This window comes from Cnephaeus nilssonii, assembly GCF_951640355.1.
Source record: "Cnephaeus nilssonii genome assembly, chromosome: 20".
In the NCBI taxonomy this organism is placed as follows: domain Eukaryota; kingdom Metazoa; phylum Chordata; class Mammalia; order Chiroptera; family Vespertilionidae; genus Cnephaeus; species Cnephaeus nilssonii.
The window spans coordinates 18,303,264-18,318,833 of record NC_137091.1 but is presented as its reverse complement, the minus strand read 5'-3'; the positions used below and the strand labels follow the sequence as shown (position 1 = coordinate 18,318,833).

The 15,570-nt window shown below is 39.2% G+C and overlaps 1 protein-coding gene across 1 annotated transcript in view; it reads right to left on the bottom strand.

Annotated features, from left to right (window-relative positions):
- CDH8 (cadherin 8) overlaps positions 1-15,570 on the bottom strand; it is a gene marked incomplete at both ends in the record, with an annotated part of 304,951 nt that overhangs the window by 34,270 nt on the left and 255,111 nt on the right. Inside the window, one exon of the mRNA XM_079759845.1 lies at positions 4,808-4,925. Coding sequence (XP_079615971.1) covers positions 4,808-4,925 — 118 coding nt within the window. The remainder of the gene's footprint in view (positions 1-4,807; positions 4,926-15,570) is intronic.

Here is a 15,570-nt window from a genome sequence, read left to right as displayed (position 1 = left end):
TTGAGGATAATAAACTAGAGGCGATGGACCATAGATTGGGAATCTAGGAATGAATGGTTTCATATCATGAGCACCATGTCCCATTTACTGATGTGTGCTTTTCTATGTGCCAGGCATTGTGCTGAGGGCTGTCTGAGCCCTGGCTTATGTATGCACACGGCAGCATAGGCATACCCATGCATACCTATGGGGCAGATGGGCATTGTTATCCTGGTATTACAGATGAGGAAACTGAGGCTTAACATAACTTGCCTGTAGTCAGTGCTCTTACAAGGGATGCTTCTAGAGGATAAAAATACATAAAACACATATATCTTGAAGTTGGCCAATCTACTTTCACTACTGCTTTCTGGCCATTCCAGTCAAGTCTTTTACCTACAATGTGCAGGATGGATAAGATCAAGTTTCTGCAGACCTCAAATTTTCAGCAAGATATTCCTGGAAAATGTAAATGGACCTGGAACTTCCCCGTTTGTTATATTTAATTGTTGACTATCTTCCATTTTCACGGTTGGAATGAAAACAAATACTGAAATGTGGTCAGCAAAATTCCTTTTGTTTATTAATACCCCCAACTGAAAAATGGAGAAACTGATGTCGGAGTCATATAACTTAGACAATTCAGGCGATATGACGGTTTGGTATGTACATGTAATAGAAATGACTCAACACATTTTGATCCTTGCTTTCACCTTTATTCCTATTAAAGGTTGCTTTCCTGTTCTGGCAGATATATGATTCTCATATATTCAGAAAGAGAATTCTATGTGAAATCACTCAACTGTGTAGGAGATAAGAGACAGCTAATTTCTATCTCATTTCGTCTTTGATTCTGAATTAGTCGGCTGAAAATTGCAGTAGGACCAATCTAGATGAGAGAAGGAGATCATAGTGACTTCAAGTTGAAAGACACAGCTGTGAGTTTCTTAGAAAATTCCAAGTACTGCAACCATTTCTTTTAAAGATCTCATTTAAAAGGGGGGCCATCCACCCATCAATGATGAATTTGAATACTTTGACTATCTCAAAATCTTAACCTTCATCAAGTGGGAAGGGTCTTGTAAATTATGATATGCTCAATAGAGAAACATCAGCTATCGATCATTTTAAAGTCCATCGTAAAAAGAAAATAATTCTCACCATATTATACCATTTGATTCCTGCCATGTTTTAAACAGAAAATATACCATAGTTTTAACATAAATAATGTCTATTATTTAGGCTTTTGGTTGATTTTGTGTGTGTGTGTGTGTGTGTGTGTGTGTGTGTGTGTGTGTTCTCCCATCATTAATAACAAGGAATGAGTAACAGGTTCACAAGCTATCTATCTATTTAGCTATGTATCTCCAACATTTTAAATCTGACAATTTCTTTCTATTACTTTGTTTCTACATGTTAAGAAGAGACGGATTGCTTTTCTATTTCACAGTAACTCTTCAGATACCAAGAAGAGTGGTCTATGGAGGTAAACTCATGAATTTCTAGTACAGGAAAAGGGAGATATTCCAGAGACCTATGGGTTCAGAGCTTATTCTATGGAGATGTTGAATATTTGGATCCTAAATCCATAATCGCAGTGAACATATGTCCTGGTTTCCACAAGATAGTCCTGGTTTATGGTTTTTACAGGCATCAATATAAATGCAAATAGCAACCCCTTTCACTTAAAAAAAATGTCCCAGTTGAAATAATAACTTATATGGCCATTCTTTGCAAAATAAATAAAAACATAATTTAAAAAACAAAATCGTGGCACAAAGAGTGTTCTTTCTGTCCTGAGTAATTTTGCAGTACCTGATATCTTCCCCCCCCCCCAATTATTTCACACACACACACACACACACACACACACACACACCTGTAGCTTCTATTTTCTAGTTCCAAAATAAAACAGATAATCCATATGACTTTAAATATTCTATTACAGGATTTGTTGAAATGTCTGATGGAGCTAAAATATGGGTTTCTAAGTGTAAAATCTTTTACTTTTACTAGTTCAAAAAATTAGCAAAAACATATGACATTCATTCAAGGTAGGGCTGAGATGTCCTCTTTCAAAGGTTTAGGGCAGTGGTCGGCAAACTCATTAGTCAACAGAGCCAAATATCAACAGTACAACGATTGAAATTTCTTTTGAGAGCCAAATTTTTTAAACTTAAACTTCTTCTAACGCCACTTTGTCAAAATATACTCACCAGGCCATGGTATTTTGTGGAAGAGCCACACTCAAGGGGCCAAAGAGCAGCATGTGGCTCGGGAGCCGCAGTTTGCCAACCACGGGTTTAGGGATTAATGAATACAGTACAAAACTAGGCTTTCACTGACACCCAATAACAATCTCTCATCCATTCAAATATCTATTTAGTGCCTTCCATGGGCCCTACCTATAATGGGCATATCTTGAAACTACAGGAAGCACAGAAAACTCCAGAAACTCAGAACCTTTGAGCTGGAAAAAAACAACAACAAAATTCTTCACAGGGAATTTTTAAATGTAGGACATTTTCTATGCAAAATTAATGGCTGGTACCTATTAGCTCACAATCAAAGTAAGTATGGAGCTCTAGCTGGTTTTCTAAGTGGTTAGATAGTCAGCCTTGGGACTGAAGGGTCCCAGGTTGGATTTTGGTCAAGGCCACATGCCTCAGTTGCAGGCTCAATTCCCAGATTGGTCCGGGGTGAGTGCAGGAGGTAAGGAATCTATGTGTCTCTCTCACATTGATGTTTCCCTTTCTCTGTCTCCCTCCCTCCTTCCCTTCTTCCCTCCCTCCCTCCCTCCCTCCCTCCCTCCCTCCCTCCCTCCCTCCCTCCCTCCCTCCCTCCCACCTTCTCTAAAAAAATCAATGGAACAGACTGCTGAAGCTCAGAGGGAAAGCAGGGAAGGGTGGGTGGGAAGAGATCAATCAATGAACTTGTATGCATATATGCATAACCCATGGACACAGATAATAGGGTGGTGAAGGCCTGGTATGGGGGGTGGGGGGAAAAGAGGGACATATGTAATACTTTCAACAATAAAGATTAAAAAATAAAAATAAATCAATGGAAACAACATCCTCGGGTAAGGATTAACAAAACAAAACAAAGTAAGCATGGGTACTTGGGCATGGACTTCCAGCTCAGTTTGAAATTTCTGAGGGGATTTTCACGTTAGCCATATTTACATGGCTTCCAGAAAAAAGAAGTCTTGGCAGTATTAACTAAAAAATGAAGGCGATGTACTTGGACTAGAGTTCTTAATTAGTGTAGTCTAACAAATGAGTGCTCTGTGACTGAGGAGAAAGCAGGATTTTGTCTCTGTAGAGTTTAGAATCCTGGAAGCCAGATAAATGAATAATATCTCTATAATGACTTCCTCATTTCCTTTTCTGTGATGCATCCACATTTATCAAAGCATGCCCAATGAACTACGTAGCATTATGTTAAAAAGTAAGGCCATACTATATTTAACAAGAGCCTAAAATGTTATTTTCTTTCATAAAGGAAGTAGTATCAACATTCACTACCTCCTTGAAACAGGACATAGCAGATAATCCAAACGATTGCAATGAACCAAATTTTACTCTTCTGATTGAGCATAGCTTTTATATAGACCATTCATAAATCTAAACAATTGCCTATTGTTAAGCCAGAAGACAGCCTGAGACAATACATTTATTGTCTTAAATGATGATTATTTTGTTAATCATCCTATAAGAACTGAAATTTAGACTTAAACACATCTGAGCCAAAAGAAGAAGTTAAAAAATCCTTGTTAAATAGACAGCGGCTAGGGCAACAAAAATGTACAGATAACATAGACTTTTTTTTTCCCAGTACCCACCTGGCACCACACACAGTTACGACAATATTATTGATTATATTCCCTATGCTGTACTTCACATCCCCATGCATGTTTGGTAACTGCCAATCTGTACTTCTCAATCCCTTCACCTTTTCCACCCCATCCCCCAAATCTCTTCCCCTCAGAGAGACTTTTTATAATGACCTATGACCTTTATATGTAATAGGCAATCATTAAGGGAAACACTTAATCCAAACTTTGTTCTCAGCAACTAATGACACATGAAGTGTACACCCAAAATGTATACACATTTTAACAACTGATAGCTCACTTTTGAAAATGAAATTCATTTTAATAAACACTGTCTTTATAATTATTCAAAGTGTGTGTGTACATTTTTTGGGACATCCTATCCATTAAATGCCCTCTGTCAGTGAAAGACTTATAAATAAAATCGGGTCATATTAGCTCCAAAATAACACTGATAAAGAGAGTCGTTCAAGCAGGATTTTCTGCTGTAATTGCTATTATCAACATTGGTATACAGGTTTAAAATAAATGCCTCTAATGTGTAGCCACAAACCAGGCACCATTAGAATAGGCTTTCCCTAAAGCCTTGATAAGAAACAATGATGTTTCTTTCTGATTTGAGTATATCCAGCCACAATTACATCTTAACAACTGAAAAGTAAAAGCCAGATCCTCTCCTAACAGTCATGTCAGTATCTCAAAATTCCTGGAACTGTCATAAGGGTTAAACCTTACAGTCCATTTTCAAAAAGAAAGTGATTGAGGTATAAGCTGGGATGAAATTAACATGCACATTAACAATTTGCTTATCTACTGTTTCAATATTGGAAAGAGGAAGTGATGTAATTACCATGCCATTAGGCTAATAAGCTGGATTTTGACTGCTCATGAATGAACAAAAATTACTGTATTGATATATTCAGTCATATTATGAACTCACATCTTATTTTCCAAGTTATATGGCACCCCCTTTCTCAATGCTAATATATTTACCTTCATTTTTCTTGATGGTAAAATTCGGATTGTTGACCATTTCTGGAAGAAGACTGTATAAGAAATAATGTCCGTTTTTGGGATCATCTTTGTCCATGGCACTCACCGTTTGAATGACCTGAAACATAAAAGTTGATGTCAGCATTTCTGATGACATCGGTGGTTTGAACCGCCTTTAATCTTTTTCAATTTTCTAAATGGTCATGGATGGCTTGTGCCAAGAATAAGGAGAAACACTCATCACTTTAAAACCTCAGCTTTGATGAGTTGATGAAAATTGAGGTCATTACTTTTGTGTCCATTGGGTGTCTGGGGCTTGAAATAGCATATTTAAGGGTATTTGCAAATTTCCACTGAGCAATTATATGTTTCTTTCCAATTTGAGTATATACGGGCATCTAGAATGAGATTTGGAATTGTCACAATGATTGTAATGTGGCCTTTGAGATGACGGTCTTGGAGGTAAAGGACTTAAATCTTTTTTTTAAATTTCTTTATTGATTAAGGTATTACATATGTGTCCTTATCCCCCCACTGCCCCCCACCCCCTCACTCATGCCCTCACCTCCCTGTTGTCTGTATCCATTGGTTAGGCTTATATGCATGCATACAAGTCCTTTGGTTGATCTCTCCCCCTTACCCCCACCCTCCCCTACCTTCCTTCTGAGGACTTAAATCTTGAATCCTCACAACTCTTCTTTAATATTCCTCGTCAGGTTGCATGTGTTTGCCAGCTAGAATGTTCCTTGGCACAAATGTCATTGCAACAAAGCTTTCTGACGACTTGCATCTGTTCCCACCCAACAATGAATACTGTTTTTAAAGCGAGTGGATAAGACATGCAAACAACGCTTGGGAGTGTATCCTGAGATGAATAAATTACAGGGATTAGAAGAATTACCACTGCACAGAGAACTGTTTGCATAGATACGCGTACTCGGGTGCCGCTTGAATGTGCTTATTGCATTTGCAAAGCTGCATTAACTTAGGGCGAAGTTATTTCTTGGGATGTCAGAGAATTAGCTTAATAATTCTCATTTATGGTTCTGTGATATTAATCACTTCGATCGGAAACCCTGGGCAAACGCTACTGTAGAAAACTAATGATAGCTTATGCTTCATGATGAATAACTACAACACCGTTTCTACAAGGGATGACTGTGAAGCATGACTGTCAAGGTGATATCAGATTCGCCATCCAAAATTTAACAGGGAAATGCTCTCACGTGGATGAAGTTTAGAGACTGCAATGATGATGCCTAAGATGTTATGTCTGTTAGAACAATTACACCCCATTCAACTCTGCCAATTTCACTAACGAGGAAACAAAATGGATGGCTTCTTTTTAAGAAAGCGACATCGTTGCCTTGGAACTTGTCATCTAGACAATGCGAGAAGCACACATTCAGATCGCTCTTAGCAGCTGTGGAGAGTTGCATTGTATCCTGTACATGCTATGCGAAAAGCAATGCAGTACGGTTATTTGAGGCATAAGTGAAATAACCTCTCTATTCTACTTCTCCATTATTAAAATGGAACATCTGATTTGGTAGATGTTTTACTTCTGTTAAGGACCTCATGAAATGTCTTAAAATTGTACTTAGCTCGAGTCACAACACAACAAAAAGTAGCCTAAGACCTAACTCATGGTTAAGAACGAGACGTAGTCATTAAGGTGGTAGACTCTGAAATAAAGCCATCTTGATAGAAGTCTTAATTTCGCCCTTTGCTCGTTGCCTGACACTGAACTCTGAGACTCAGTTTCCCTGCATGCCTAAATGAAAAATCTCCTAGGGTTGCTTTGATTACTGATGTAAATTCACGTCAGATGCTCAATGAAAATTAGTCACCATCATTATTATTGTTTTTGACTTTAGGGTCACTATTGGTTTTTTAATGGCATAGCACCTTGATAAGTCTTATCTAAGGAGGTCCCCGACCTCATCGGATTAGATAGAAATGCCATATGTCTACTATATATAATCGCCTAGCACCATGGTCGGCAAACTGCGGCTCGCGAGCCACATGTGGCTCTTTGGCCCCTTGAGTGTGGCTCTTCCACAAAATACCACGGACTGGGCAAGTCTATTTTGAAGAAGTGGCATTAGAAGATGTTTAAGTTTAAAAAATTTGGATATTAAAAGAAATTTCAATCGTTGTACTGTTGATATTTGGCTCTGTTGACTAATGAGTTTGCTGACCACTGGCCTAGCACATTGACATGTGTGGAGACACGGATTCCACTTTTATCAAAATGAAAGAATAAAAGGTACCAGGGGAGAAGCTGTGAAACACAGGTAAATCTTTTTTCTTTTTAATTGATTTTTTACAGAGAGGAAGGGAGAGGGATACAGAGTTAGAAACATCGATGAGAGAGAACCATCGATCAGCTGCCTCCTGCACACCCACTACTGGGGATGTGCCCGCAACCAAGGTATATGCCCTCAACTGGAATCGAACCTGGGACCTTTCAGTCCGCAGGCCGATGCTTTATCCACTGAGCCAAACTGGTTAGGGCCACAGTAACTCTTTTGTGGACAGCCTGCATATACAAATATTGATCAGGAGAATGTGATAAGAGCCTTCTTTTAGGCAACAGAGCGGGAAGGAGTTACTGGTGAGCAGGTGTGGCATCCCTTTACCCAATTTTGCTTCCAAAGGACTTCTATTCCTGGCTGCACCTTCTGAAGAAGTAACTCCTAAAGCATGTGAGCACATGTGAAGAATAAAGGCAAATAGCCCTGGCTGGTGTGGCTCAGTTGGTTGGGTGTCATCCCAGGCACTAAAAGGTTGCTGGTTTGAGTCGCAGTCAGGACACATGCCTGGGTTGAGGGCTCAATCCCTGGTAGGGGGCATGCAGGAGGCAGCTGATCGATGTTCCCCTCTCATCAATGTTTCTCTCTCCCCCTCTCCGCCACCCCCACCCCCGCTCCCTTCTCTCTCTAAAAATCAATAAAAATCTTTTTTTAAAAAGAATAAAAGCAAATATAAGATTTCTTGAAAATCTGTGGTGTAAATCATTCATAACTAAATGCATTCTAAGAGTATAGTTAGTAGGTAGAGCTGCTATAGACAATAATTTTCTTAATGTTTCTCAGTAATCTACATGAAAAAGACTCGTACATGCTGTCTAGTGCAGCTACAGAAGTTATTTGATTAAGCCACCACTACCCAAACAATAAAAAACATAATAATTCAGCTTACCTCAAATAAAGGAGCATAATTGCCTGTTATACCACATCTCAGAAGTTTGGTGCAAACATTACACCTGCAATGGACATGTTTTTCCCACCATTTACTTAAGCCAAGAACTCTGTTAGACGTGCACCTTTTTTAAGCCTACTCAACCACCAAGTGTCAGGGCGGGGTCTAGAAGTCTGCATCCTAGAGAGTCTTCTAGGACTGTGCTTCTGCTGCATGCCTAGGTCTGAGAACTGTTTTGAGCCCAGGGAGGGGGTTGGTGTTGAGAGCGCCCACATTATTCTTCATTAGGAGCCTTTGCATTGTCAACCTCACACCACGCTCAGTGCATAATGTGCTGCGGAAAAAGGGATGAAACGGTAAATCTGTAAATCAACTTCCGAATAGCCTGTGAACTGGAAATGGCTAACTCTTTGGCTGGAACCATTTTTGACACCTCGTTTTATTTTCATGCAGATGGCCACTGTCTGGTCATTTTATCTCAGAGTAGACGCCTGGTAGATCACTTGAAGGACTTTCTGCCATTAAAATGCATTAGGTGCCCATCTTAAAAAGGCCGAAATTTTCATTGATGTAAGAACATCTGAATACACTTAGCTTTAATCAATAGAAGAAAAAGAACAGGTTTATGCAAGGAAGTGTCCCTCCACACAAGATTTTTTTACAGGCACACAGAAGAGAAGGCAAAGGAAGGCCGCACACATTTCCCACGGAGAGCTACTATGACATCAATTAATTTTTAAATAATTGGACAGATATTTCATGAAAATTACAAAAACAATTCTGGAGAGTACACAGGTTTTTTAGAGTACATGTAAAGCATGTAGTTAAAATATTTTCCTTTCCACCAATAATGTTAGAATACAATTGAAAAGTCTAATGTTTAGTAATTTGTTGTGGAATAATTTAAAAGGAAGCTGAAAGCTCATATACCTCTCTATCAGAAAACCTAAGTATACGTGGATGTTGGGAAAAGGAAGTAAATTCCAGGGCCCTGCTTGGGTTTCTATGGCAGCAGACGGCTCTGTTTGTCTGAGACTAGTGATTTGAAATAACCTTTCGAAGGCATGACACAGAAAACAATGAGCATCGTGGGGCCATATCATAATTCAGACTCTGTTTTCAAAAAAACTATTTATTGTTTATCAATAACACTACACCTAAGTTAGATACTTATTAGCAGAATTTATTAAACATTATTTTAGACTATTTTATATTTACTCAAAAATATTTAATAGTGGTCAGGGTGGCTCAGTGGTTGAGCATTGACCTATGAACCAGTAGATCTTGGTTCAATTCCTGGTCAGGGCACATGCTGGGTTTTGGGCTCCATCCCCAGTGTGAGACATGCAGGAGGCAGCCAATTAATGATTCTCTCTCATCATTGATGTTTCTATCTATCGCTCCTTCTCCCTTCTTCTCTGAAATCAATAAAAATATATTATAAAATATTTAATAGCTGTAGGCCATTACTGTCAGTAACTTTTCAAAAGGCAAGTAGTCAGCAAACAAATACATTTCTGATTATTTGATCTGTTAACAACCAAAAAAACTATCATGGGATCTATTAGAATATCTCCTATCAGTTCCTGTCTATATTATTCATTGATTTGTTTTGTTCTGAGGTGATGAGTCCCTATTTTGTTTTGTTTGTTTCTCCCTCTCTGCCATTGCAAAAGTGTCTGGCTATTTTTCCATTGATTTTTATTTTATTTATTTATTTATTTATTTATTTATTTATTTATTTATTTATTTATTTTTAAGGAGAGTAGAAGAGAGAGGGAAATACAGAGAGAAACATTGATGTGAGAGAAACACATGGATTGGTTGATGCACATGTGCCCAGACCAGGGCCCTATAACTAAGGTACCTGCCCAGAATTGAACCCTGGACCCTTTGCTCCAAAGGCTGACACTCTATCCACTGAGCCAAATCAGCTAGGGCAGTGGTTGGCAAACTCATTAGTCAACAGAGCCAAATATCAACAGTACAACCATTGAAATTTCTTTTGAGAGCCAAATTTTTTAAACTTAAACTTCTTTTAATGCCACTTCTTCAAAATAGACTCGCCTAGGTCATGGTATTTTGTGGAAGAGCCACACTCAAGGGGCCAAAGAGCTGCATGTGGCTCGCGAGCCGCGGTTTACCGACCACTGGGCTAGGGCAACAGTCACTTTCTTAGGTAAAACTTAACTTTCTCTTTCTTAGGAGATTTTTCTGTAGTGAATTGGAAGGTGATGGGAAGGGGGTGACGGAGAGAAGAGGAAGTCAAAGGTGGTGCAGAACAGACAGTAGTGATTTTTGGTTTTCTACTGCTTCTTCTGCCGATCATTGCCTACCTATTTCTGTTTAGCAATATGAACTTTCCTGAAATGCTCACTTATACCTCTTTTTCTTTTTCTTTATTTCATAGAGGAAGGGAGGAGAGATAGAAACATCAATGATGACAGAGAATCAATGATAGGCTGCCTCCTGCCCGCCCCCTACTGGGGATCTTGTCCCCAGACAGGGAATTGAACCATGACCTCCTGGTTCAGAGGTCAACACTCAACCACTGAGCCATGCATTCAATTATGCATACAAACCAGTTATAACTCTGATGATAAATTTACAAAAAGGAGAAAATAATGGGAATGTGAGAAATTATACTAAAATTCACACAATAGCCCAATTATTCTCAATTATTTCAATACTGTATAATATAGTGCATATTAGCACCATTCATATCCATTAAATAGATAGGTCCTGGATATTTTTAAAAAATAATTTGCATGGTAGTCCAGTCTTTACCAAGACTTTAATTTTTCTACCCAAAGTGTTTCCCCATGTCCCATTTTTTTTTTGCATGAACAAATTCCTTGCCTTTACAAAGCATTAGATGGCCATTCAGAGCATGTACCTGAGAGGTCTGGCTAGAGAAACACAGCAGGGGAATGAATGGAGATGAGACTGTATGTGAGTCTTTTAAACATGCAGTGAAGTCCCCAGTCCTATGGGGTACACCCGGGCCTTTCTTGCATAAACTCACTGTAGCCCTTCCAACATTCTCTGCAATTTCAGTCTCTTTTCACTCCCCTTCCCTTTACTAAAACTAAGTTGAGGTAAAATGATACAGAGAAAGGGCTCCTGGAAAATGTGTTTATACAAAATTTGGATTTTCCAGTTCCTCCTGCCTGTATTTCATTTTGCTGGACCCTGAATGTTTTATGTGTATTGTGTACACCTCTGAAATGATCATTTTTTTCTAAATCACTCTACCACTCGCTTTGCTTTGAAAACCTCATTAGTAGGATAAAGCCCACAGTTATTAACACAGCTTTGAAGTCTCAACTGCCTTTGCACTCTTATCTTCTCTCTATCTTCTACTCTGTTACCTCGCAGCAATATTTCCTGATGCCTCCTGTACATTATAAACATCACTTCCTCCACTGAAACTGTATCCTGTTGTTTACTTTCCTGGAGCAGGATTTTCCCAACTGAGTTCCGTTTACCACTAGTTCTATAGTTTTCTCTGAAGGAAATTTGAAAGATTTTATAATCAGATCTGTTTGCTAGATGCCAAATACCATATAGTCCTTTGGTGACTCTTATGTACTTATAAATGCAAGGGAATCTTACAGTTAAACAAAACCAACAAAGATAATAGTAATTAATTTTGTTTAACAGTGTTTCCCAAACTTATTAGGTCAAACACACACACACATGCACTAACACACACCCCGTATCACAACATATATTGACATTCTATACCCTACAAGTGTTTCTCAGGCACTCAATTTAGGAAACACTGTCATCGCCCCGCCCATGTGGCTCAGTGGTTGTGTATCAACCTATGAACCAAGAGGTCATGTTTTGATTCCAGGTCAAGGCATATGCTTGGGTTGCGGGTTCGATCCCCAGTACAGGGTGTGCAGGATGCAGCTGATCAATGATTCTCTCCCATCATTGTTATTTCTGTCTCTCTCTCCCTTTCTCTTCCTCTCTGAAATCAATAAAAATATATATTTTTTTAAAAAGAAACACTATCATCTAAAACTCCATCTGAGTCATAAAAGCCTGGAAGACCTTGTAAAGACCTTGGGAAGGTGCTGTGTCTAGATAGCATGTTGGTTATCACACTTTCTTTTTGCTTCTCTGTCATTCAAATAACATGTCAGCTCCACTTGGTACCAGATCTTACCCGATTTATGTCACTAGCAGCAAGCATAAAAGCTTCCACAATCTAGTGTCAATTCTACTTTCTTCCAAAAGGCATGCTCATCAGCATGGCTTCCATGACCAAGTGGAAACAAACAAGCATACACATGTGCCCACCTCACTCCCATCCTACATTCTTCTTCAGTAATTTGTAGGTTGACAATAAAACGAGAGGAATACATCAATCTGTAACAGCCCCCAAATTTAAAATAATCCTTTGCACCATTTTCTGTGGTCACCAATCTCATCTAGGTTAGGGGCCGGAGTAAAACATGTGGCATCTAGACTCACACAAGATGTTCAACTACCACAGACAGAAGCTGCAAGTGTGACCTCAAAAAAGATGTAGATGGTGTGTGTTCCTACAAGTTGATTCTAGTGGATTTAAAAAATAATAATTCTATTAACTCACCAATTCATATGTGGAGGAATTAAGAGGGGCCCTTTCCCTCACCCTTGACAAATAAAACACTTGTAAATGCTTTACAAGAAACATTCTCTAAGAAAATGTTTGACCGAAGAGGAGTTATTCCAAGATAGGGGACTAGATTGTCCTGTTACATTAATCCACTTAGAGATTATTTAATGTGTTTCGCTCCAAATCAAAGCTCATGAAGATATAACAACAAGAAAAATAAAAACAACAAATACAATACTAATAAAGTAAGCAAAGGAAAAATAAGGAAAGACTCATGGACACAGACAACAGTATGGTGGCTACCAGAGGAAGGAGGTGTGGGGCGGTAGGAGAGGATAGAAGGGGGATAAATGGTGATGGAAGGAGATTTGACTTGGGGTGGTGAACACACAATACAATATACAGATGATGCATTATAGAATTGTACACATGAAACCTATAAAAATTTTATTAGCCAATGTCATCCCAATAAATTCAATAAAAATAAATAATGAAACAAAGAGACAAAAAGGCCAACAAATACAATACTACTAAAATATATTTTGCTTTTAGACTAAGACTAGTTGAAATAAATACTGCTAATTAGAACAATTATTCATCGAGCACCTACAACATGAGATACCCTTAACACATGAGAGTTTAAACTAAGAGAGACTGAGGCCCAAAGATAAGAAACAAGTAAATGGTAGAGCTGTGACTCACACTTAGATGGTTCTAGTGTCAAATTTTCCACGATATTTTTTAAAGTTATGCTTTTCCTTCTGTCAAAGTTGTGCTCGAAAAGTCACACTTCCACTAATGGCTCTCTTGAAATATGCTTTGTTACAAATGATTTCCTCAAATATTGCTTTATGCATTCCACTAATTTACCATCTCCTTACTCCTGCCAAAATAAAATGAAAATAGTGCTTTATGCATTTGGTCGAGGCCATCAATTTCATCCGCTGTAAAACCAACCCTGTCTCCCTCTTGTGTATGCAGACAGATCCTGAAAGGTGCCTGCTGGCAGGGAAGTTAAAATTACTTCCCCTCTATTTACTGTTTCATGATGGCGATAAAATGCCGTAATTGCATTTCATTGTTTTGCATTTATTAAAGACCAACAAGAACTGAAAAATAAATAAATGAAGTAGCAAACTCATTCATTGCTGGTGTTTAGCAAGAGATAATTATCTTAACTTTTCTTATTAAGCTTTATTTATTTTCACTTAAGTTTTCATGGACTGCTTTTGAATAAAGCGTTATCGATCGCAGGAGTTGATTTTTGTTTTCTTTTGAAAATACTCACTCTGGGTCAGAATCTCATTCTCATTACTATTTTTCTGACGCAGGCAATGGAATTTCAAAATCTGTTCCCTTGGGAAGCAGTGTGAGACGGGAGAAAGTGCCGGGACCTGGGCACCTTCAAGAACAGACTTTGAAACCCATTTCTGCCATGTTCCATGGCCTTAGGGGAGAGCCTTTCTCTTTGCTAACCTCAGCTCCCACATCTGGGACATGTGATGGCCACGCCAACCTCTCAGGGATAATGAGTACATGCTAGACATCTACACTAATAAAAGAGAAATATGCAAATTGACCGTACCTCTGTGACAACCATTAGCCAATCAGGAGTATGCAAATTAACCCAACAAAGATGGTGGGTTAATTTGCATATGTAGGCATGGAGCGGTGGGGTGGGATGCCTGCTATGGGGAGGGCGGGGGGGGGGGGCAGAGGGAGCTATAGGAGTGGTGATCCGGCCAGGAGCGAAGACTTACAGGCTCCAGGGGAAGGAAGGCCTATTCTTGTATGAATCGTTGTGCAACAGGCCTCTAGTCTGTGTATATTATTTTATTCATGCAGCTGTTGTAATCCCTCCTCTCCATCTCTGCTGCCACCACCTAGACCAGACTACCGTTCATCTTTGGCACATACAGTCTTCTGTTTTTACTGATTTCAGAGAGGGAGAGAGAGGGGGAGAGAGATAGAAACATCAATGATGAGAATCATTGATTGACTGCCTCCTGCACACCCCACACTGGGATCAAGCCCATAGCCAAGGCATGTGCCCTGACTGGGAATCGAACCATCACCTCCTGGTTTTTAGGTCGATACTCAACCACTGAGCCATGCCAGCCGGGCAAGTACAGTCTTCTTAATGCTCCTTCTGCCTAACTGTGCATCTGTGTGTGTGTGTGTGTGTGTGTGTGTGTGTATGTGTATACATTTAATTCAAATGTAAAACTCTTTTTGTCCAATCTCATTCTTGCTTATTCCATTCTTATTATTATACTTGCTGATTACACTTATTATGCTCAGCCACTGACGTCTTCAATTCTTCAGACAAACCCAGGTCTTTCTCCCTTCAGGGTCCTGGCACAAGCTTATCCTGTGGGCTAGCAGGTCCGGCTCCACTCCCGGCATGCCTGGCCCTTTCTCATTGCTCAGTTTCAGCTTTAATGATACCCATTCACAAGGTAACTTTCTTGGACAACATTGTATAAAATAGATCTTTGCTTTTTCTTTGTTTCCTCCAGACTAGTTGCATTACTGCTTCTTCAGCCCAGTTTTCAAAATGTAAACATATCATTTATTCATTTTACTTTTGTATAATCTCTCTTCCTTATTAAGTTCCATGCCCAGCCAGCGTAGCTCAGTGAACCAGGAGGTCATGGTTCAATTCCCGGTCAGGGTACATGCCCAGGTTGCAGGCTCCATCCCCTGTGGGGAGTGTGCAGAAGGCAGCCAATCAATGCTTCTCTGTCATCACTGATGTTTCCCTCTCTCTCTTCCTCGCCCTTCTTCTCTAAAATCAGTTTTAAAAACAGTTCTACAAGAGGGAACACTTTTGGTCCTTCTCATATTGTTTCTCCAGGTTCATATGAGAATATTTAGCATCTTGAGGATGAACAATAAATACAGTTCAATAAACAGATGAATGATTTTTTCATGTGAAGAGGGTTAG